The following is a 21861-nucleotide window of genomic DNA, read 5'->3' on the forward strand; positions in this document are numbered from 1 at the left end:
AAAGAGAGTTTTACTTGTATTTTATGTTCGTTTTAAACTTTTAATGGAATGAATTGAAAGATATTTGACATTATACCTGAAAAATACCAAAAAAAACTCGATGGACATTACATAAAATACTTAATAAAAAATTATTAGAAACGGGGTAAAAAAAATCTTAGGAGTATAGCAAAGAAACTAGTTACAAAAGGCGGACTTTTCAAGGAAGCGAGGAGAGAGAGATTGATTCCTTCCTCTTTGCAGTAAGGTTAAAAGTATAATAAAACAACGCTTTCTCATTTCCTCATTCCATTATATATATATTTACATAACTCGCCTCCCTTTGCAATAGTTGCTCGTGGAGAGTATTGGTATCATCAGCCCCCACCAACACCAACCCACCCACCCACCCACTCGACGGAGTCTCCAACGCCTTCTCTCAGATCTCCCACGATGCAGAGCTCCGCCGTCTTCTCCGCCTCTCCCTCCCTCCCTCTCCTGAAACCAGGCCGCCTCTCCCTTCGCCATCCCGTCACCGCCTCCTCGAATCTCAGCGTCTCTCCTCCGAATGTCGTCTCTGTTCCTCCTCTACCTCGCCGATCTTGGCGTCTCGCCTCTTCCGACTCGCCGCTTCGCGCCTGGTCCGGTCTCCCTTCCGTATCCTCCCCTTCCCTCGACACTAACCGCTTCAAAACTGCAGCTACGGCAGTTCCGGAGGAAGGAGAAGGAAGTGGAAAGATGACTAAGGTTCTGGAGCTCGGCTTGCTGTTTGCGATGTGGTACCTTTTCAATATCTACTTCAACATCTACAACAAGCAGGTATGAACGTAGATGAAGTTATATCGTATTCTCATATGATTGAATCTAGAGCGAGATTCGTCCTCTTGTTTGCTGATTTGATTCTTGATATGTTATAATTTTTGTTTGATTAGTTTATTATTATTCTGAGATCGCTTTCTGTACATGTTTTACTTTAGTGTTTTGTTTAGAAATGGAGAATTTTGATTATTATCTCTCATCTGTAGAGAGTTTCGTCCGCCTGATTGCTGATTTAACCAATACTAAGTTTGTTTTGTTTAGTCCCAAGTGATTGATTGATTTTGATTCCTGCAGGTTTTGAAAGCTCTTCACGCCCCAATGACTGTCACTTTAGTTCAGTTTGCCGTCGGTAGTGTCCTCATTACCTTCATGTGGGCTCTTAACCTTTACAAGAGGCCCAAGATCTCTGCTGCTCAGGTAGGTGCCCTTTTTTCTTGTTCTTGGAAACTGTTGTTTTTCTGGAGGTATATTTACTCTACTCACTCATGGATATTTGATTTAATCTTGATAGCTTGCGGCCATCTTGCCACTTGCAGTTGTGCACACTCTTGGTAATCTCTTTACTAACATGAGCCTCGGGAAAGTCTCTGTTTCCTTTACTCACACCATTAAAGCCATGGAGCCTTTCTTCTCCGTTGTCTTGTCTGCTATGTTTCTCGGCGAGGTGAGCCCTCCCTCTTCTCTCATTCCTTTATTTTAAGTTTTCAAAGCTTTATTTTTTTTTTTTTATAAAAAAATCTTTATTAGGTGCCTACTCCATGGGTCATCGGTTCCATTATTCCAATCGTTGGTGGAGTTGCACTTGCTTCAGTGACAGAGGTCTCATTCAACTGGTAAGCTTTTCCGGGAATTGTCAATTTCTTCTGCTAATAGTTGCAGATACTAACTACGTTTAATTCTTCTGTGTGGCAGGGCTGGCTTTTTGAGTGCAATGGCTTCAAACTTGACTAACCAATCCCGTAACGTGCTTAGCAAAAAAGTCATGGTCAAGAAAGATGTAAGTTCCCTGTACATTGCTCAAACGTCTTGTGGATGAAATGAAAACAAGAAAATACAAAACTTCATGTTGTATTATTCTCTGCAGGATTCTTTGGACAACATCACCCTCTTCTCTATAATAACGTTGATGTCTCTCTTTCTGATGGCCCCTGTGACTTTCTTCTCCGAAGGAATCAAGTTCACTCCGTCATACATCCAATCAGCTGTAAGTTTTGTTTATATATTGCAAAATCAACCTTTAAATGTTAACAAAGCCTCTTGGTTTCAGGGTGTGAATGTTCAACAAATCTACACGAAGTCTCTTATTGCTGCACTCTGCTTCCACGCATACCAGCAGGTAAGCCTTTTTTTTTTTTCTTTTTTCTTTTTTCTCTTGCTGATTTTGTTGCTTCGATTTGAATTTGATTTTTTTTTTTCCTTAAAAATACAGGTGTCGTACATGATATTGGCGAGAGTATCACCCGTAACACATTCTGTAGGAAACTGTGTGAAGCGTGTGGTGGTCATCGTGAGCTCTGTCATCTTCTTCAAGACACCGGTCTCGCCTGTTAATGCTTTTGGTAATATCCAGTCTCTTTTCTTGTGTAAAACCCATCTCTTACACAATCTTTTGAAGCTCATTAACTGTTGTTTTCTTTGCTTTGCTGTAGGAACCGGAATCGCCCTAGCGGGAGTTTTCTTATACTCCAGAGTGAAGCGTATCAAGCCAAAGCCTAAGACTGCCTAAGCAAACTATCTGCTACTGCTTTTATATGTAATACAATTTTCTTGAGCTGAAGTTTTCTTTCAGATAGATGGTTTTATTTTTCCGCGGATTCTTGATACGTTTCTTCTCTTTATTATGTGTTCTCTTTGCTGACTTACTCTTTGAAATATTTTACAGTTTTTTCAACAATAATTGGTCGTCGGAGCATTTCCAACTATACAAATCTATTTTCATAGTGGAGTTTACACTATCTTTTACGTAGTTAGAGTTGTATCTTTTTCTTTCAAACCACATCAAATGTCACCTAAAAGTATTTATTATTGTATTATTAAATTAAAGATTTTCTTGATTATTTAATATTTTATCAGCGACTTATTATATTACTATATAATAATTTTATTGTTTTTTTTTGTTTTTGTAACAATAATAATTCTATTGATAAAATTAAACTTTGGTGAAAAAACTAAAAAGTACATTCTTTGCTGAATAATAACTATACTACTTCGAATTAAATACCAATACTACTTCTAAAGAGAAATTTGAACACCTCTATGTAAGTTTGTTTGTTATTGTGTTCTTTCTGCTGAGAATATGTAGGCTGGGAAAGATTCGTTATATCGTTGAAATTCATCCAAATAGGAAGTTCGTATATTGTTGAAGATGAATTCATCCAAATAAGAAGTGAAAACTGGTCATTCTGTTTGTATACACACTATTTTCATTAGAACTGTCAATTGGATTAACCTCCGTTTGTTGGTCCATATACAATTGTATATTTCTTGTCTATTTCTTGGTTGTGGATAAAGAGTGAGCATGTCTATTAAAGACGAAATCTATAAGAACTAAATCCATTAACACCCATGTTAATATGGACTACTGCTATGGTCTGGTTATGTAGATGAAGATTGGAGATAATAAGATATTTTACGGTTCAAGAATGGTTATGCAGCACATGAAGCTCAACGGACAACGTTTTGGAGCCATAAATATCCAAGAAACTAATCACATATATATGGAGAATATTAAGTTTTGATTTGGATTATGTAATGCATCAGAATCCTAGAATTTTTATAAGTAATGTTCACAATACACTGTTTTCAATTAATAAAGATTAAAGCTGTTAAATGGTTGGGCTGACCATTAGTTGTCCATGTCTAAATCTAACTGGGTTTTAATTGGTTCACCTATGTTTCTACGTGAGCTTTAATTGGTCAAGAAACAAAAACCAATTGATCTATGGGTATTATTGGTTACTTTGGACGGCCAATAAGCAATGTTTACAATACATTGTTCTCAGTTAATGAAGATTAAAGCTGTCAAATGGTTGGGCTGACTATTGGTTGCCCATATCTAAATCTAGCTGGGTTTTATTTGGTTCACCTATGTTTCTACATGAGCTTTAATTGGTCAAGAAACAAAAAGCAATTGATCCATGGGTATTAATGAATTTGGTTACTTTGGACGCGGTCGGCCAATAAGCAAAGGATTTTGTCATTCTAGAAAAAAATCAGTTCATCGTTTTTCCTTCTGAGAGTCGGAGTTCTCTCCTTTGGCGACTCATTTGGCGTTTCGTTTCGCCGTCGTCAGTTGATCTCTCGATTCTCTCCATTCATCTCTCCGTTCATCTCTTCGAGTCTCCTTTCGTTGACTCATCGGACATTCTCCCAAAAAAAAAAAAAGTTAGTGTTTCAAAAGTTTGCGATTCATCTTTCTATTGTATAAAATGGATGGATTTTAACTGTTTTCTCATATATCATTGATTTTGAGAGACATGCAAAGGATATTGATGGGTTTGATGGGTTTCGGGTTTGGTTGCTTGCTATGGTTTTATGGGTTTCATAGATTATGATTCGGGGTTGATGGGATTCATTGGTTGCTTGCTAAGGGTTTCATAGATGTTGATTCATTTACTTGTTTGAGATGTTGATTACTTGTTGTTACGGTTTCATTGGTTGCTTGCTACAGATTTCATGGGTTTAGTTGTTCATATACTTGTTTGCTTGCTACGGGTTTGATGGGTTTACTTGTTCACTTGCTTGTTTGCTTGCTTCATTGCTTGTGTGCTTCTTTCATTTCGATATGAATGAGTTTTATGCTTTCTTTTTAGGGGTTTTATGCTTTCTTTTCACAAATACTGGTGGTAGTGGAAAGTCATCTTCGGATAAGTATTTATATTTAGACATGGTTGCCTTCAAGATCTTGGATGTTCTCTCCTATTGGATAGAAAATGTCAACCGGTTTAAAGAGCTCTCATACACGGCATATGACATCCTGATGTGTCTCTATCACCACGGTTTTTTCAGAATTATCCTTCAGCATAGAAAGCTATGTGTTAAACAAGTATATAAGTTGTCTTCTTCCTTCGAATGTGCAAGCATTGATCTGTGCAAAAAATTGGTTAAGGGCTTTTGAAGCTTTGGATCGTAAGTGTTTTTCATCTTTGTCTCGTGTTTTACTTGTGTTTGTAATCAGATTTTTACTTGTGTTTATAATTGGATTTGATGGGTTTTACTTGTTTGCTTGTTATAGGTGATCAAGTGGAGTTGAAGTTCATGGAGGAAGTCCTAGAAGAAGATATGAAAAGAGTTTAAGTTTGAGTTTTTGATGGTATTTCAAATCGGCCATCTTTATCTTGCTATCATCTTAATGTAATGAAGTTATGTAGTATGTGTTTATGCTTTTGAACTTATGTTAGTTACGATTTTGAACTTATGTATTGATATACTTATGAATTTACATATGAATTTCAGTCTTATGAACTTTGTATTTTTTTTATATGTTCCTGTAATGGACTTCATGCATTTTGTACTTAATGGATTCAGTCCTTAACCGATATCGTCACTAATTGTCTACAAACAAAAAATGGGAAAATCACATTTTAAACACTGAGAGTGTCATTTTCTAGCACTTTAAAAACTGAAGTTTTTTTACTAGTACTTTAAAATTTCAAAGTAACATTTTTATCATAATAAACCTCTAAAGACGTTTTCTTGTTCATAGACGACCGATATTATTCATTTTACAGGTCAAAATGATGACGTGTTGGTTTCTTTTTAAAAAAAAAATAAAAAAATTATAGAAAAAATCGAATGAAATTGGAAAAATTGAAAAAAAAAATAATTTTTTTTTAAAAAAAATCTAAAAATTCAAAAAACATAAAAATTAAAAATAAAATATTAAAATTCTAAAAATTCAAAAATAAAATCTAAAATTAAAATGTCAAATTTTAAAAAGAATTTTTTTTAATTTTTTTTTAAAAAAAATTCTAAAATAAGATCTTTAGTTAAAACTTCAAACTTAAAAATTAAAATTGTAAACAAAAATGTAAATATTTAACCAAAAAAATTATATTTATTTTAAAAATTCCATCCAATTAAATTGATTGTCACTTATGATGATATCAAAACTTGCCGCCATAAAAAAAAATATATCAAAACTTGCTACCATCAAAAAGGTTTTTTTTGATCATCCGAATATCCAGACACCTTACATAGCCCGACTAGAGCCTAACTACACTTCGTAGAAAGCATCTCGGGGGCGCCAATTTCACCCCATGTTAATTGATGTTGACCGCACGCATGGCTAATAATTCTCTCAAATAGATTATATTGAGTTTTGTCCCAAAAAAATTTTCTAAGAAAGAAAATGACCAAAAATGTTTCATTAAAGATGCAAAAGACTCTTATTCTCTAAATATATAAATACAAATAAATAAAGAAAAATTTCAAATTATTATTTTTTTTAAATATTTTAGATCTTATTTTAGAATTTTTAATATTTTATTTTCGTTTTTAAATTTGATATTTTAATTTTAGATCTTATTTTTGATTTTTTTTTTGGTTTTTTAATATTTTATTTTATTTTTTAGTTTGAAATTTTAATTTTTATGTTTTTGAATTTTAATTTTTTTAATTTTTTTAATTTTGTTTTGAATTTTTTATATTTTTTTCCAATTTCATTCGATTTTTTTCTGTATTTTTATTTTATTTTTTATTTTTAAGAAAAAAAAGAAACCGACACGTCATCATTTTAACCTGTAAAATGAATTGTACCGGTCGCCTATGAACTGGAAAACGTCGTTGGAGGTTTATTATGATAAAAATGTCACTTTGAAGGTTTAGAGTGCTAGTCAAAAAACTTCAGTGTTTAAAGTGTTAGAAAATGACACTCTTAGTGTTTAAAATACGATTTTCCCAACAAAAAATGGACAAATGAATATAGACAAAAATAAACATGGGCTAACCCAATTTATGTCTTTGGCATTCTTTCATTGGCATGCAAGAGGCATATGTTATAGTAAAATTGTTTGTCGTCCCAAAGTAGGAGACATCTGCGCTTATATGATAGTGATATGCTTTTTTTCCTGTCTTTATTGTAATCTTGCTTTTTCAGCAAAGATAGAAACTAATACTGTTTAGAAAAACAACATTAAAAAGCAGAGTTTTCTAAAGTTATCATGTCATTCCTATTAAATAGTAACAAGATAAATATGTAATTGCAAAAAGAGCCAATAATATTATATCAAAATGAAATAAATTAAGGATTATACATAATCATAAGAGACATATGCGTCTTATATGAAAGTGGTATGCTTTTTTTTTTTTTTTGTCTTTATAGTTATTTTTCTTTTTTTCTGCAAAGATGGAAACTAAGAGCACCTCCAGTGGAGGGTTTAATAAGATGTTCTACAAAAAAACCCAATAAATAAATAAATAAAAAATAAGATAAAATATCAGAACCGGTGTCTATAGCACTTTTAAAACTGGTAAACACCCCATACATGCCCCTTTGGTATTGGCTAATTAATTTTAGACAAAAGGGGGAAAAACTTGCCCATGTCTCTCTCTTCGTCGATGTTTCTCACCGAATCACTTTCTCTCTTGCTTGATGGCTGCTACATCCTCCTCCAAATCCGTCCATGAAATCACCGTCAAGGTTCAGATTCTTTGAATTTTTTTGTATTGATTTGAAGCTCGTGAATTGAATTCCGTTGATTATAATCAAAATTTTTGTTTTGATAATGAGATTTGAGATTAGATTTGACACTGTACATCTCCTCTCTTTTTCTCTCTTATTATATCGATTTGGTTCTATCTTAATATTTGTATGTCTTTGTCGAGTTTCCAAACTTCGTTGTAATTGAAAGAGCCGATTTGGTTTGAGTTTTTTTTTCCAGGTTTCTATTGAGGGAGAAACAAAATGTCAAGATCACATAACAGTTTAAGAAGGCATATTGGAGCTATCAACGATAAAACAAATAGTTTCATTAGCAAAAGTTAATAGTGATTACAAGGTAAAAGGCAAAAAACTTTATTATAAATGTTAAATCAGTTTTTGTGTGTTTTGTATAAGCTAAGCGATGGTGGGAATGATTGTTTTCAGGAAATTGATATGCTTAGTTCTTATACATATGTTGTATGATTCGTAATAGCTTCTTATTTATTAGGCTTAACAAGCAAATAAAATTGGTTAAGGCTCTGTGGTAGTATCAGAATTTTGGTTGACATGATGACAAGAATGAATACTTAAAATTAGGTTGTTGAGGTAGGTTAGAATTTTCATCTACGGTCCTAATCAGTATTCATGAATTACTTGGACTCTCTTTAAGTTTTGATGACAAGATGATGCGTCACACCAAGCTTGTGTTTTCTTTATTTTCATACCGTTTAGTCTCCATCTGTTTTCTTTTTGGTTTTTGTTTTCCTTTATCTCTTTACAGTTTATGGTTTAGTGCCATTTAATTTTACTTTTTTTATTTGTTGTGTAAGATTTCATTATGGTGCCCACTCTCTCTCAGAAACGGATCAAACATCATCAAAGCATCTCTCTTTCATTTTAGTGCAAGAGGTAAGTAGACTTTTCTTTTAATGCGTGTTAGATATTGATTAGGTTGGGAATCAAATGGACTTTAGTGTCATCTATTTGTTAGTTGCATAGAAGTGTTTTACATTTACTTTTCTTGGTTGTTTTAATTTTAGGTAAAGACATGGATTGCCATTAATTAACACTTAAATCTGAAACTTTAACAACTAAAAACTCTCCTTTTAACTTTCCTTTTCAAACTGAACAACTCACCCTTTCTCTTTTGCCATTTCCTTATAACTTTTAAACAAGTTTATGGATTCATATAGTCAATCTTTTAGCTTTTTAAACCTCTTAAACAATCAACAACCAAACAGTCAATACCATAATTAGTATGTGAGTTATTCACCTAGTATAGAACTTGGAGAGTCGGATGTCTCTGTCTTCGGTACACAATGGACTGCAAATGCAAACGTAGATTCACACACTGTTTATAACCGTAAAGAAAGACGGAATTGGTCACCAACATAAGATATTGTGCTAATCAATGCTTGGTTGAACACCTCAAAAGATCATGTTGTTGGGAATGAGCAAAAAGCAATGGCGTTTTGGAAACGAATTGCAACTTATTTTGCATCAAGTCCAAAGCTTGCTGGTTTGCAAAAGATAGAGCCAAGACACTGTAAACAAAGGTGGGAGAAGATTAGTGAGGGTGTATGCATGATTAGTGAGGGTGTATGCATGGTTAGAGCAACGAAAGATAAATCTAGTGGGCAGAATGAGAACGATGTTATGAAAATGACTCATGAAATATTCTTCAATGATTACAAGGTCAAGTTCACACTTGAGCATGCATGGTTAGAGCTTCGCCATGATCAGAAATGGTGTGGAGCTTCTTCTACTAAAGATAATGTAAAGTCAAAAAGAAGAAAGTTTGATGACCAATCCGCACAGTCATTAACCTTTGTGCCATGTAGCGATGGAGAGGATGAAAAAATGGCTCGGCCTGTTGGCGTTAAAGCAGAAAAGGCCAAAGGTAAACGGTATGTGAGAAAGCCAACGACTTTGGAAGAGGAGGGGAAGCCGCTTGTGGAGTTTCAGAGCATGTGGGAGATAAGACAAAAATGACTTTATTTTGAAGGACAAGCTTAATAAGAAAAAATTGCTTAACGCCTAATTGCGAAGATAGAGCCACTTAGTGAAATATAAATTACTTTGAAAAATAAGCTAATTAATGACATGTTGGCAAGTTAGTTTGAGTTTGAGTTTGACATTGTTAAGTTTGTTTCGATTTAATCAATGTTTGAGTTTATGTTATTTAATTTGTCATATTTTTAGTTAATGTTATTAAAACTGTGTCGATTTAAGAGAAACTTATCATGGATTATTAATGTTAAGAAGAGAAACTTTGAGTTAATGTTATTATACTATTTGTGAGCATCTAAATTGACCGTAAAGGAGTTGGTTCTTTACCAAGAAATTATTGTGTGTATTGTGTAACAAGAAGACTCTCTACCATGTTTCTGATCAGTTTTTGCAGGTGGAGCCAAGACAAAAAGCAGACAATATGAGTAAACCGTACTTGGTGTGGCATATTTTTAATTTTTGTTATCATTTTTAAGTTATGCATTAATTCTAACCAAGCAAATTCTGCTGTAGCTTGTGGAAAAAGACAGTAAACACTTCATTTCACATTATTTAAAGAAGAAGAAGACAATAAGAAAAAGAAGAAGACAAGAAGTAAAAGAACCTTTACATGTGACATACATAGATATTTGGAATCAAAATTTCTTAGATGTGTTTCCATGTTTTCTTTATAAGTAAAAACTATAACCATTTGTTCCAACAACCACATTTTGCTTCTTTCTTATTTTTCTCCTAAGTTTTAAGATTTTGTTTCTCTTCACCTTCTTTTAATAATTTCATCTTACAACAATTCTTTCTTCACATTCACCAAAATAGCAAGAGTTAACATCTTGTAGATGACATCTTTTTCTTCTTCTAATAATTTTGAAGAAATGATGGATGAAAATTTCGACCAAATTTTCGATCAACAATTTGAAATTTTTTTCATTCATCATGGTGGTCGTCAAGAAGAGGCCAAGTAAAAAAAAAACGAACCTACATTGAAAGACAACGTGTACAATGACACATCCGGTTATGGAACAATTATTTTAGTGAAGATGTAACATATCCTTCTCAAATATTTTGACTCCGTTTTAGAATGAACAAGCCCTTGTTCATGCGTATTGTTGATCGACTCTCCACTGAAGTCCCATTCTTTCAACAAAGAAGAGATGCTTCTGGAAGGTTCAGTCACTGCATTACAAAAGTCAATGGCAGCAATTCGTATGATGGCATATGGTTGCCCAGCTGATGCGGTTGACGAATACTTCTGACTTGGTGACACCACTGCGATTTCATGCTTGGAACATTTTGTTGAAGAAATCATAAATTTATTTGGAGATGAGTATCTAAGAAGACCCACGTCAGAAGATCTTCAACGACTACTCAATATTGGAGAGATACGCGGATTTCTCGGGATGATAGGAAGAATTGATTGTATGCATTGGGAGTGAAAAAATTGCCCGACCGCATGGAAAGGTCAATATACATGTGGATCAGGAAAGCCAATAATTATTTTAGAGGTTGTATCTTCACAAGATCTCTGGATATGACATGCATTTTTTGGACCTCCAGGTACATTAAACGATATCAATATTCTTGATCGATCACCAGTTTTTGATGATAGATTACAAGGCCGAGCTCCAAAAGTGAATTACATTGTCAACGGACACGAGTACCATTTGGCTTAGTATCTCAAGATGGTATTTATCCAAAATGGGCTACTTTTGTCCTATCTATTCCACTTCCACAAGGTCCGAAAGCATCTATATTCGCTACATATCAAGAAGCTGTACGTAAAGATGTCGAACGTGTTTTTGGAGTCTTGCAAGCTCGATTTGCCATAGTAAAAAATCCAGCTCTTATGTGGGATAAAGTAAAAATTGGAAAGATAGTGAGAGCATGTATCATACTGCATAATATGATAACAGAAGACGAACGAGATGGGTACACTCAGTTTGATGTATCAAAATTCGCACAAGCAGAATCAAACCAAAGTTCACAAGTGGGTTTCACGTATTCTACAGATATGCCTTCAAATCTCGGCAATATGATGAGCATTCGAAATCGTGTTCGTGATAAAATAATACATCAACAATTGAAAGCTGATTTTTTTTTTTGTATTTATATTTTTAATATGATTTTATGTTATGTTTATTTAAAATTTTATTTATGCTTTTCTTTCATGTTTAGTTTAAAAAATTTTAATTATAAATTTGTATTTCTATTTTTATTATGCTTTTATGTCATATTTGTTTAAGTTTTATGAAATCCAATAATTTGTAAGTTTTATAAAATTTAAATTTAATAATTCAATTCCTAAAATTTTCAAAAAATTAATTTTTAAGAACTTCAAAGGGGTTCTGCCATTGGACCATGACAAATTTATTTACCTTACAAGGGGTTGTAAACTTCACAAATTACAAAATTTACAATTAAACTATTCATTAGAACCCATGGTTCTGAGCCGTGGAGATGTTCTAACACCGCTTAGAAAAACAATATTAGAAAGCATGGTTTTCTAAAGTTATCAAGTCATTCCTATTAAATAGTGGTAAGATAAATATGCAATTGTGAAGAGAGCCAATAATATTGTATCATAATGAAATAAATTAAGGATTCTACATAATCATAATTTTAAAAGAAGAAACGAGGCTAAAATGAATTCAGCCATTAATATAATAGTAATAAAACTATATAATCTGAAAGGAAAGAAAAACTAGGCAGGTGGAGCGGAACCAGCTACATTTTTGCACAATCTGCTGGCTTGAATGAGACCGTTTTAGAAACGGTGTCGTAGCCAACAAGGAAGTTCATCTGTGCTATATTCCCGTAAATGGCCAACTGGTCGTCCCCACGGAAGGCGAAGCAAACCAAATCCTCAGAGATTTGTATGAAGGCATTGGAGGAGTCTAACTTCACATCTGCTCCATCGAAATGCATAGTAATGACTGGAACATTCAGCTTAGCGGTTGCGCTGTAACACAGACTCAACACGTTTTGTGGATCGTTAATTTTCTCAGCATCGATTGAGGACGCAACCGCATCTTCGAGTTCGGAGTAAAAGTCGGTTGCGAACATGGTCAGAGTTGTGCCAGAGTCGATGATGATGTTCCCCTTGCCGCTGCTTCCATAAGAATCTGATACCGATGGGTATTTGATACTCTTGCTACCCACGCTAACGGATTCTAGGGTTAGGTAATAGAATGTTGCTTGCGATTTTGTGATCAATGGAGTTGAGACAGTTCCATTTCCCGACACAACCGCATTAGTTCCAAAGTTGATCTTGCTTGTTTTATCGTTATCTGAAGAGAGAGGGACCAAGCAGTACGAGAATTTGCCATCGATTGAGTCTCCGAGTTGCGAAATGAGCGAAACCGAACCGCCACCAAGTCCAATGATTCCAGAGCCCTTCTTGCTGAATGTTCCAGCGTTATTGTGACCACATCCAATGACGATATTTTTGAGCTGCACGGGGCGGTTATCAGTGGAGCCAAGCGTTACGGTGTCGGCGGCAACATTACCCTTTGTGTAAGACTTGTCCCCGTAAGACAAAGTGTAGGAGCAAGTGTTGTCTTCTGTCGAACAAGTGGCTTGATTCTCAAGGGCAGTACATTGTCTTGAGGAGCAAGAAACGTCTTTGTATGTAGAAGACGCTTTAGGGTCAAAAAGAGGACCATCCTGAGTGTAACAGTCATCGCATGGCTTGCACTGGGTCCATAGGAGATCGCTTCCCGTGTCAGCGATCGCCATGATCGGGAAGGGAGGAGTCCCCAGCGATATATTCATGAGATATTCACCTCCATCTGAGGTTATCTCAGTTTGAGGTGAGTTAACTGATGCATCTTTTCCGTTGAAATGGACAACACGGTTTACGGATCGGTGAACCACGTTTCTTAGACGCTGAGCAGAGGTTTCTGTCGGATTGTAGAAAGGCGATTTAGGAGAGTCGCGGTGGATCAGATCCGCGCTGAAGCCAAGTTTTGTATGAGCGTTTGCGTTTAGGAGAAAGGGTGAAGAGAGTACTGATAGAGCCAAGAGAACTGAAAAGAATATAGAAGCCATCGTCTTTGTATTTGAAGTGAAATGATGAGTTTTTTTTATTAGTTGGCAATCTAATGTGTTGGTATATATAAGGTTTGTGGGATGGTGGTAAATTAATTGCAACGCGCATGCTGAGATTTTTTTTAAAAAATTCTGTAATCTACCAAATTCATTTCCATTTGTGTTTAGAGAATCTAATAGATCATAAACTATGATATAGGATATTTTCTCATTAATTTTATTTATTAGCCAATCTACAGATTCAGTGCCCATTTGTGATTTATATAGATCAGAAACTATTATAGAAGAGATTTTCTCATTTTAATGCACATATTTTATATCTTTCATTCATTCATCTCATACAGACTTGTTTCATGTAACATTAATATTCCTCCTCTTTAGATCCTAAATTGTTTTTCAAAACAGTCAATAAATTTAGACGGAAAATTTCACACATTTATGATTAAGAGTTCTCATTTGGATTCATGTAACATTTCACCTAGTATTATTTTTTAGTTTTTCATATAAAATATCCAAATTTTTAATTCAAATATATTTTACCTACAAGATTATCAAAATAAATAAACTATTGATTATCAGTATCTTACAATTTACTTCTCAAACACACATTTTGAAATGAATTATATTGTTGATTATCTTTTTATGATTAAAAACAATACATTAAGCTATATAATCTAATACACGTCAACTAGTCAACAGAGAAGTCAAGATACATTTTTACTCATATAATCCTAAGTTAATAATCTATTGTAAAAAAATGCAAACTCTCTCCAACTTTATACCAACTTGGCACTTAAAAGATTGCTACATACAAAATATTATATTTTGTAAGAATTTGTAGTAGCAAATCCATTAAAAAATCAAACCAAAGATTTCAAATCTGTAAGGTAGGTAAATTAACAAAAACAAAACAGTTTTACTGTTTAAATTCATATTTAAAAAAAAAAGAAAGTTCAAGCATTTCCTGCAAAAAGAACTTCTCAATGATATATTTTGTAATTTAATTCGCAATATGGATAACCCACATGTCAATTCTTGAAGTAGAACTCAACCCGAACCCGCAATATAAGATATGGTTGAGATGGAAAATACTTTTTGATAGAAAGACATGGAAACTGTTAACATATATTAATTATTTAACAAAAAACCAAAATAAGTGTTTTAATTGTTGAAAATGGCTTGTTTTCAATTTTTACTGTCATTTTAATCCGAAAACAAGACATTGCTGCTTTAAAATTGAAATAAAATTGATTAAGTCTCGAGTAGGGGCTTTCAAATCAAATTAAAATTCATTTTTGAAAACCAATGGCTTAATATATGTGAATGGTATTTTATGAGAAAAAGCTTAACATAATTGTACAAATATATAATCTACTTAATGAAATAGGTGATGGAGAAGATGGCAACTGAAAGGAGGGAAGAACCATTCCTCTTATTACATTCATCTAATTTCTACATAGACCATGGATTAAAGTTGTGGAATCTTTTCCATCAGCTCATTGATATCATTATCAGCCTTTGCAAGAGGAGCAACCTCCTTAAGCTCATTAGACTTGGCAGCAGACTTCCACATCTCACCCGAGAATGCAAAACATTATTCCATATGATTAGATGGTCAGCATAATCACTGATTGATCGTATAAGATATATATTTGGCACTTAATGTTACAGATCGCATCCACCATTGCTGCATGAAATTTAATCAAAGTATGATAAAATACAATTTTTATTACCTCATTATTTACCAAAGTGTAGAACAGTCTTTCATGGTTTGAGGCCTTTGTGATTTGCAGCACTACTGCACCACCACAAAAATAAACGACTCAAAGTACCATATTACCATATTGACGACGTTTGAAGTTAAAGCGAGATGCAGATGATGGTTGATGTTGTTAAGTTAGAATAAACTATTATTCCTATTCTAGTTTTACAAAGTACTAATCAATAGTATATATACTATATGAAAAATAAGTAACCTATAAATCAAGATGAAAACTATAAATTATTTGCACACCTATTAAATGAGTTAGAATCCAAAATTCAATTTCCATATACAAAGAATGTCTTATTCTAATTACAATTACATACAAACGAACAAACTGAAAATAGGTCGGAAACCCAAAATATGATTAACTGATATATGGTGTTTTTGACATTAGGGGTGGGCGTTCGGGTATCCATTCGGGTTCGGATTGGGTACTTCAGATTTTCGAATATTTCGGTATAGAGGTATAGAACCCGTTCAGGTATTTCTACACTTCGGGTCGGGTTCGAGTATATTATGTCCGGATTCAGATATGTTAGGTTGGGTTCGGATATTTAGATTTTGAAGGAAAATAAATAAATGATTCATTGTTTAAGTTTTTTTTTTGTTTTTAAAATATACTTTTAGTCTTAACTGGTTTTCTATTTTTTTAATAGATTAAACTAGTAATAGATTTGGAGATAAAAATTTTAAATAGAAAGACACTAATTTAGTTGTTTTTTAAAATTTGGGATGCAACTTTTGTTAATGCAAGAAATAAGAGCTTGATACGTATTTTAAGTGAGTAGCAAATGAATTTTTCCATAAATATATGTATATTATCTAATTTTAAGCAATGTGCATCATTAATATAAACATTTTGAATAAAATGAGAGAAGTACAGTAGAATATAGGGTTAAGTATACATGTGTTCAGTTACCTTCGGATATCCATTCATGTTCGGATATTACCCGTTCGGGTTCGGATATCCAATCTCTCCTAATTCAATACCAATTCGAGTATTTTGCAACTTTGGTTCTGATTTTGGTTTGGATTTTTTGGACCGGGTTCGGATACGAGTTCAGATTTTGGATAAAATGCGCAGCCCTATTTGACATCATTGTAAATATGTTTTCTCATTAGTTTTCGGTCTTCTATCGAGTCTTTCTAATCCTTTTTGAGTCATTTTTGGTCTGGAGTATGTTGCAGAGTTTAAAGAGGGTGCATGTAAAAAAGTGTCATAATTGGAGTATTTCATGCGGAGCAGCCAAACAGAGCAGCCAAACGGATGATCCCACGAGGAGCAGCAGGGTGATTGCCTCGGCTTTAATGGAAACCTTCAAGATATTTTGGAATTTTCCCTAACTACCATATCTTCTCTTCTAAGCTAATGGTGCCTCCATATAAAAACGCCATTTATCTATTATTTCTTTTTACATTAGTTTTTGCAAGATACCATAGACCCTAGATTTTGGATTTGCGATTTGCAACTTTTAAGGGAGACGGCTCCATCTCTCTCGCCTAGAGAAGATTACACTGAACCCTCTTTTTATCTTTGTTATTTACATTTAGTATTATTTAGAATCAATGTCTTTTGTCTCTTGTGCCATGGCTGAGTAGTCGGCTAGTTAAACTAGGGTTCTAGGGTGTTAATCAACTGAGCTAAACATAAATAAGTTAACCATTTGATTGTATTCATTTATAACTGTTGTTATTGCTTGCATTAAACTGATCACTTAATCAATGAACTTAGGTTTAATCTATTCACTAATCATGAAATAGGTTGCTAGACATGTTATAAATGAGCATTGCATCCCTAATCAGCGAGAGTAGATATTAGGGTGTTCTGTGAACATATTGGACCCGATCTTAAGGGTCACATTCACATCTTGATCCAAGCGAGAGCTTAGGTATCAAGATCAAACTGTGAAAGAAGAAGTTCTACGAGAGTGGGCGGATCTAGTTATTGAGATCTGAGTTCTAGACTTGCGCTTAGCTGAACTTGAATAATTGTTTGACTCACAAGCGTTAACACCCGATGAAGTAACCCTAGGCTAGCACTTTAATTAGTCTGAAAACCCAAACCAATCGTGTTACTTGTGTTTTACGCTTACTTGAATATTGAAAACCCTAATTGTTTTAGCTAAGTATTGATCCAATAAAGATAAGTTGTGAACTGGTCTTCTGGAATTGAATATTAAAATATTACAACAACACTATTAACTTGCAGTAGACAAAGATTCAATTTTAGTGTATCACTAACATTGAGCCTTTAAAACCCAAAATAGCTTTAATTATTTACCGAAAGGAGAAGGAGGAAGAGGAGAATCCAAGGAGTATTGAAGGAGGTACAAAAGAGAAGCAAAGAATGAAAGAAAACCTGAAACAAACCCTAGATAAAAAGTTGGGGAAAAACTAAAAAAGTTATTGGAATTGTGGGAATTAAAAAATAAAATCCAGGTGCACTTTTTTCTCTAGTATTCTAACTTCTTTTACCATAAATGCACATTTTTAGTTTACGCATGGGTGTTCTGGTGTCCAATCGGTGTTGGTTCTGGTTCATTAGGGATTAGGTTATTTAGGGGATGAAAACTAGTCCCTTTCAGATATTTTTATGGGTTACTTCGGATTCATTTTTGGTTTCTTATGGACGGTTTGGATATATTAAAACATTAAAATTTGGTTGTATCTGTTTTAAAATTTGGGCCCAGTTCTAATTCGGAGTTTTGTTACTCAAATGCTTGTTTGTGATTCAAAATTGCAAACTTAATTGATAAACTAGGCAAGTTTAAACAATTTGGCTTGGTAGCATGAGTGTCGTGAAGAGAAGAGAATAAACAAATAAAAATTAGAAAATGGTAACTCTATTATTTAAGCTTCAAAAATAAATAAACACTGTTTAAACTTTAGAAAAAACTAAAACTTCAAATGTAATTGTGAAAACAGTAAAACTTCAATATTTGATCAAATGCCAAAATTGAATACTTGAGTTAATTCTTTATGTAATATATATATTTATTTTACATTTTCATTAGAATCTTTGAGTATTTATTTGGGACTGAGTTTGGGTTTGCTAAGTTTGTTTTTTGGCATTATGAATTTTTGAGTTTTGTCGATATTCGCTCGCTTTGAGTTTGTTCGGATAAAATCCAAAATACCATAGAATAGAACTTATCTAGGTATCTATTTCATATGTGGTTTGGTTTGGATTCACTGTTTTTGAGTCTGTTCAATTCGATTATCATTCTGGTTGTACAAGTACAAGTACAAAATGAGCTTTGTAAAAATGAACTGTTCAGAGCTATGCCACTAAGAAATCAACTTCTACCAAGTAATACAAATATGGTACGCAGTTGTACCAACACAAAACCAGTTTTACCTATTTTTACGAATATGAGATGAACTTATATATATATATATATATAAGTAGTCTTAGTTATAATAAAATGAAATATTGTTTCACGTAGTTCTACCAAGACGAAACCAGTTTATCCAATTATACAAATACGACAATGTCAAAACAATAAATTTTAAACACGCAAACAAAGTTCAAAACAACATATTTTAGAACACAAACAAAGGCATTTATGCAATTTGTGGCACTTAACAAGCTGAAACCAACTACTCAAGCATCATCTTACCATCCCTATTTTTTGTGTGCACCGTGCACCTTCCAAAATAAAGATCTTTTTCTTCCCTTAGAGTACGCCGTAGGTAAAATATGAAATTCCAATAACTCACTTAAACTTAGCCGATACTTGATAAATTATCCTATAATATGTCGGTGCATGCCCACTTCTTAGTCCAATAATATCTTGAGCAAGAATCTGGCATATGACAACCTCATACTCTATCTTCATGTTTCATTAGTTCTATGGCAGAAGAAATTTCATGCTCACAAGGATATTTACCTATCTGATCAAAACACTTGTATTGTTTCCTCATCAAGATCACAAAATATCACTTGTCGTTAGCTCTTTGACATTGTGTTCCAGATCAAAGATGTTACCTCCCTAAAGTTAAGACATTGACTTTTTCACGTCCAGTGCATGGTGAATGATCTATTTTCCCACGAGAAATATCATATAGCATTAGATATCCACTAAACTATGACCTCATTCTAGTTCTCCATGAATTTAAAGTTCTAAACTTATTTCTCCCCGAATCATAAGTTGTAAACTTATTTCTCTCCGAACCGGTTATTCAAAACTTAATAACCCACGGACCATGGTTTTTATTGGTTTACTATTAACCAACCAATTTTAAACCAATTAAATCAATCAAAACTCTAATTTTTATTTTAAAACTTTGTTTTATCAAAAAAAATTTATAAGAAAAAAAAAGATTCTCAGAAAAGAATTGATTCATTAACACTCCTTCGTTCGATCTCAAACAGACATCTCAATAACTTTACCTAAGCCATATAATTGATTCATCAAACATAATTCTCAGACAAATTTGTTTTCTTTCTCGTCAAACCCATTAAGGCATTAACAGATATCCAGCACCAAGAGAGCAATCAAAGCAATATCCTTATTGATTTTACTATCACATTCAATCAAATTCTTCAATGTTAAATGGCATACGAACAAAACTCGACGAGTTTTATACCGGTTTCACCTCTCAAATCTCAATTCCAACTTCGACTCGTCTCTCACATCCCTAATCTCTGCCAATTTCGTCTCTCTCACAGACTGTTACGAACTCGGTTGGATCTGGCAGCGGAAGGGAGAGATGTGGGAAGAGTGGAGGTTGAAGGCCCGTAGGAGTAGCGATTACGAGGTTGATGTTTTTCCTCATTGCCTCATTGGTGACTGCTGAGGGAGGATGGAAAGAGTAGGTGTTAGAGATCGTGATACACACATGATGATTCAATTTTATTTTCTGGGAATCAAAAATAGTTTATTAATTTTTTTGATAAATCATTTTAAATAAAAATTAGAGTTTTGACTGGTTAAATTGGTTTAAAATTGGTTGGTTAATAGTAAACCAATAAAACACAATGGTTTATGGGTTATTAAGTTTTGAATAATCGGTTCGGAGAGAAATAAGTTTAGAATTTATGATTTGGGAAGAAATAAGTTTAGAACTTAACTAGAACGAGGTTATAGTTTGGTGGATATTTGATGCTATATGATAGTTTTCGCGGGGGAAATAGATCGTTCACCCAATTAAATTATCCGTAAAGGGAACTAGTTTATGTGAATATGTTCCATAAACAAAGCATTCCCTATGTTTATTAAACTATTCAATAAATTTGTCTATAATCAACTCAATCAAGAACCCTAGAAGGTGATCAGAAAGGCGACACAGCATGGCGGCGACTCAGATCAAGATCTTCATTGAGATTTTGATCTTCTCCTGATCTATATGCTCCTTGGCGTTAGATCACCCGTCTCTCTCCCTCCGTTTGTCTTGCTACTCGATTTGGATTCGTTCCCCGTCGTCAATCTCGTTGTCTTCTACCCCAAGTCACCGGTTTCTATTCCACCCTGGCGTTAGAAACTCTTTTGGTTACGATCTAGCATTCCAAGGGGTAGAAAAGCCATATCATTGTATGGGTTCTTCAAATCGTATCAGAGCTACTCCAATGGTAGATCTCAAAGGGAAAGGAATTCTCTATGAAGAAGATGATGAACCAATCCTATTGTTTGATGATGATGATGCGCACACAATACGAGAGTACCGTATGTCTCTTATTGGAAAGGTTCTAAACCCTAAGAAGCAAAATGTGGAGAAGCTTATCCAGTATATGCCTACTCAATGGAAGATGCAATATCGAATTACGGCAAATGATCTTGGTAATGGGAAATTTCTTTTCAACTTTGCATCTGAGGAGGATCTTCAAGCTGTTCTTAAGCAGGGGCCCTTCCATTATAATTTCTGTATGTTTGTGTTGGTGCGGTGGGAACCGATAGTTCATGATGACTATCCATGGATCATACCTTTTTGGGTTGAGATATCTGGAATTCCATTGCATCTTTGGACAGTGAAAAATTTAAAAAACATTGGCAGAAAGCTCGGCCATGTTGATACCATTGAGCTTGAGGCTGGCCGGCTTCTGATTGATGTTGACACAAGGAAGCCTCTTGTGTTTAAGAAGAAAGTGCAATCCCCAGTTGGAGAGGAAGTCACCATCACGATCAAGTATGACTTATTGTTTAAACACTGTACTGTATGTGGCCTGCTTACCCATGAAGAGTCTTATTGCTCGAAGAAGGTGGAGATGATGAAGGCGCAAACAGTTAAGGTTGGAGTCTTTGATCGTGTTCAGTTACCAGAAAACAACACAGTACGACAGCCAATAATGGATGGGTCTAAGGACCGTATGTTATCTAGGCCATACCATTATGGGGCTGCCTCTACAGCACATAGGTCTGACGATTACTATTCACATCGCATTGACAGAGAGCTCAAATATAAGAGTTCTTTTGCTCATGAAGGCTATAATCGAGACAGACGTTATGATAACCGTGAGAGAAATGGACGTCGGTCAGTTGATAGTCATGTGATGGGCAAGACTAATGCAGCTAGATATGGTCGCCGGTTTGCTCCCTATGAGCATAGTGCGACGTCTCAGTGGAGGGAGAAGCAATCCAGGTCTGGTGGCCTTCACACGTCT

At 34.1% G+C, this 21861-nt stretch overlaps 2 protein-coding genes and 1 long non-coding RNA gene across 10 annotated transcripts; 2 read left to right on the plus strand and 1 right to left on the minus strand.

Moving 5' to 3' along the window:
* Nucleotides 1-275: 275 nt before the first annotated feature.
* On the plus strand, nucleotides 276-3646 carry LOC125574782 (triose phosphate/phosphate translocator, non-green plastid, chloroplastic). 8 transcript variants are annotated; one of them, XM_048765550.1, is made up of 10 exons: nucleotides 276-798; nucleotides 1093-1215; nucleotides 1310-1462; nucleotides 1546-1631; nucleotides 1711-1795; nucleotides 1883-2002; nucleotides 2066-2134; nucleotides 2228-2357; nucleotides 2448-2551; nucleotides 3402-3646. In XM_048765550.1, the coding sequence occupies exons 1-9, from the start codon at nucleotides 433-435 to the stop codon at nucleotides 2522-2524; spliced, it is 1209 nt and encodes a 402-aa protein (XP_048621507.1). In that variant the 5' UTR covers nucleotides 276-432; the 3' UTR covers nucleotides 2525-2551; nucleotides 3402-3646. The 8 variants fall into 8 exon arrangements, with proteins under 8 accessions (XP_048621507.1, XP_048621508.1, XP_048621506.1 ...); XM_048765551.1 differs by lacking the exon at nucleotides 3402-3646 and adding an exon at nucleotides 3101-3364; XM_048765549.1 differs by lacking the exon at nucleotides 3402-3646 and adding an exon at nucleotides 2681-2878.
* A 3646-nt stretch (nucleotides 3647-7292) lies between these two features.
* LOC111208615 lies at nucleotides 7293-9896 on the plus strand. The gene is made up of 4 exons (XR_002660507.2): nucleotides 7293-7438; nucleotides 7680-7796; nucleotides 8272-8350; nucleotides 9837-9896. It is a non-coding gene; the product is annotated as an uncharacterized LOC111208615 (long non-coding RNA).
* A 1933-nt stretch (nucleotides 9897-11829) lies between these two features.
* On the minus strand, nucleotides 11830-14698 carry LOC106414901 (aspartic proteinase CDR1-like). Its single transcript, XM_013855483.3, has one exon. It carries the CDS (start codon nucleotides 13745-13747, stop codon nucleotides 12173-12175), a length of 1575 nt encoding a protein of 524 aa, XP_013710937.2. The 5' UTR covers nucleotides 13748-14698; the 3' UTR covers nucleotides 11830-12172.
* Between the last annotated feature and the right edge of the window lie 7163 nt (nucleotides 14699-21861).

Source organism: Brassica napus, chromosome C8 (assembly GCF_020379485.1).
Source record: "Brassica napus cultivar Da-Ae chromosome C8, Da-Ae, whole genome shotgun sequence".
In the NCBI taxonomy this organism is placed as follows: domain Eukaryota; kingdom Viridiplantae; phylum Streptophyta; class Magnoliopsida; order Brassicales; family Brassicaceae; genus Brassica; species Brassica napus.

Excerpts from the sequence above, each read along its gene's own strand:
- LOC125574782 (XM_048765546.1), top strand. The coding sequence starts at position 433 with ATGCAGAGCTCCGCCGTCTTCTCCGCCTCTCCCTCCCTCCCTCTCCTG. Across the intron at positions 1,463-1,545 it reads CTGCTATGTTTCTCGGCGAG|GTGCCTACTCCATGGGTCAT; the intron begins GTGAGCCCTCCC and ends AATCTTTATTAG. Across the intron at positions 2,358-2,447 it reads CTCGCCTGTTAATGCTTTTG|GAACCGGAATCGCCCTAGCG; the intron begins GTAATATCCAGT and ends GCTTTGCTGTAG.
- LOC106414901 (XM_013855483.3), bottom strand. The coding sequence starts at position 13,747 with ATGGGCACTGAATCTGTAGATTGGCTAATAAATAAAATTAATGAGAAA.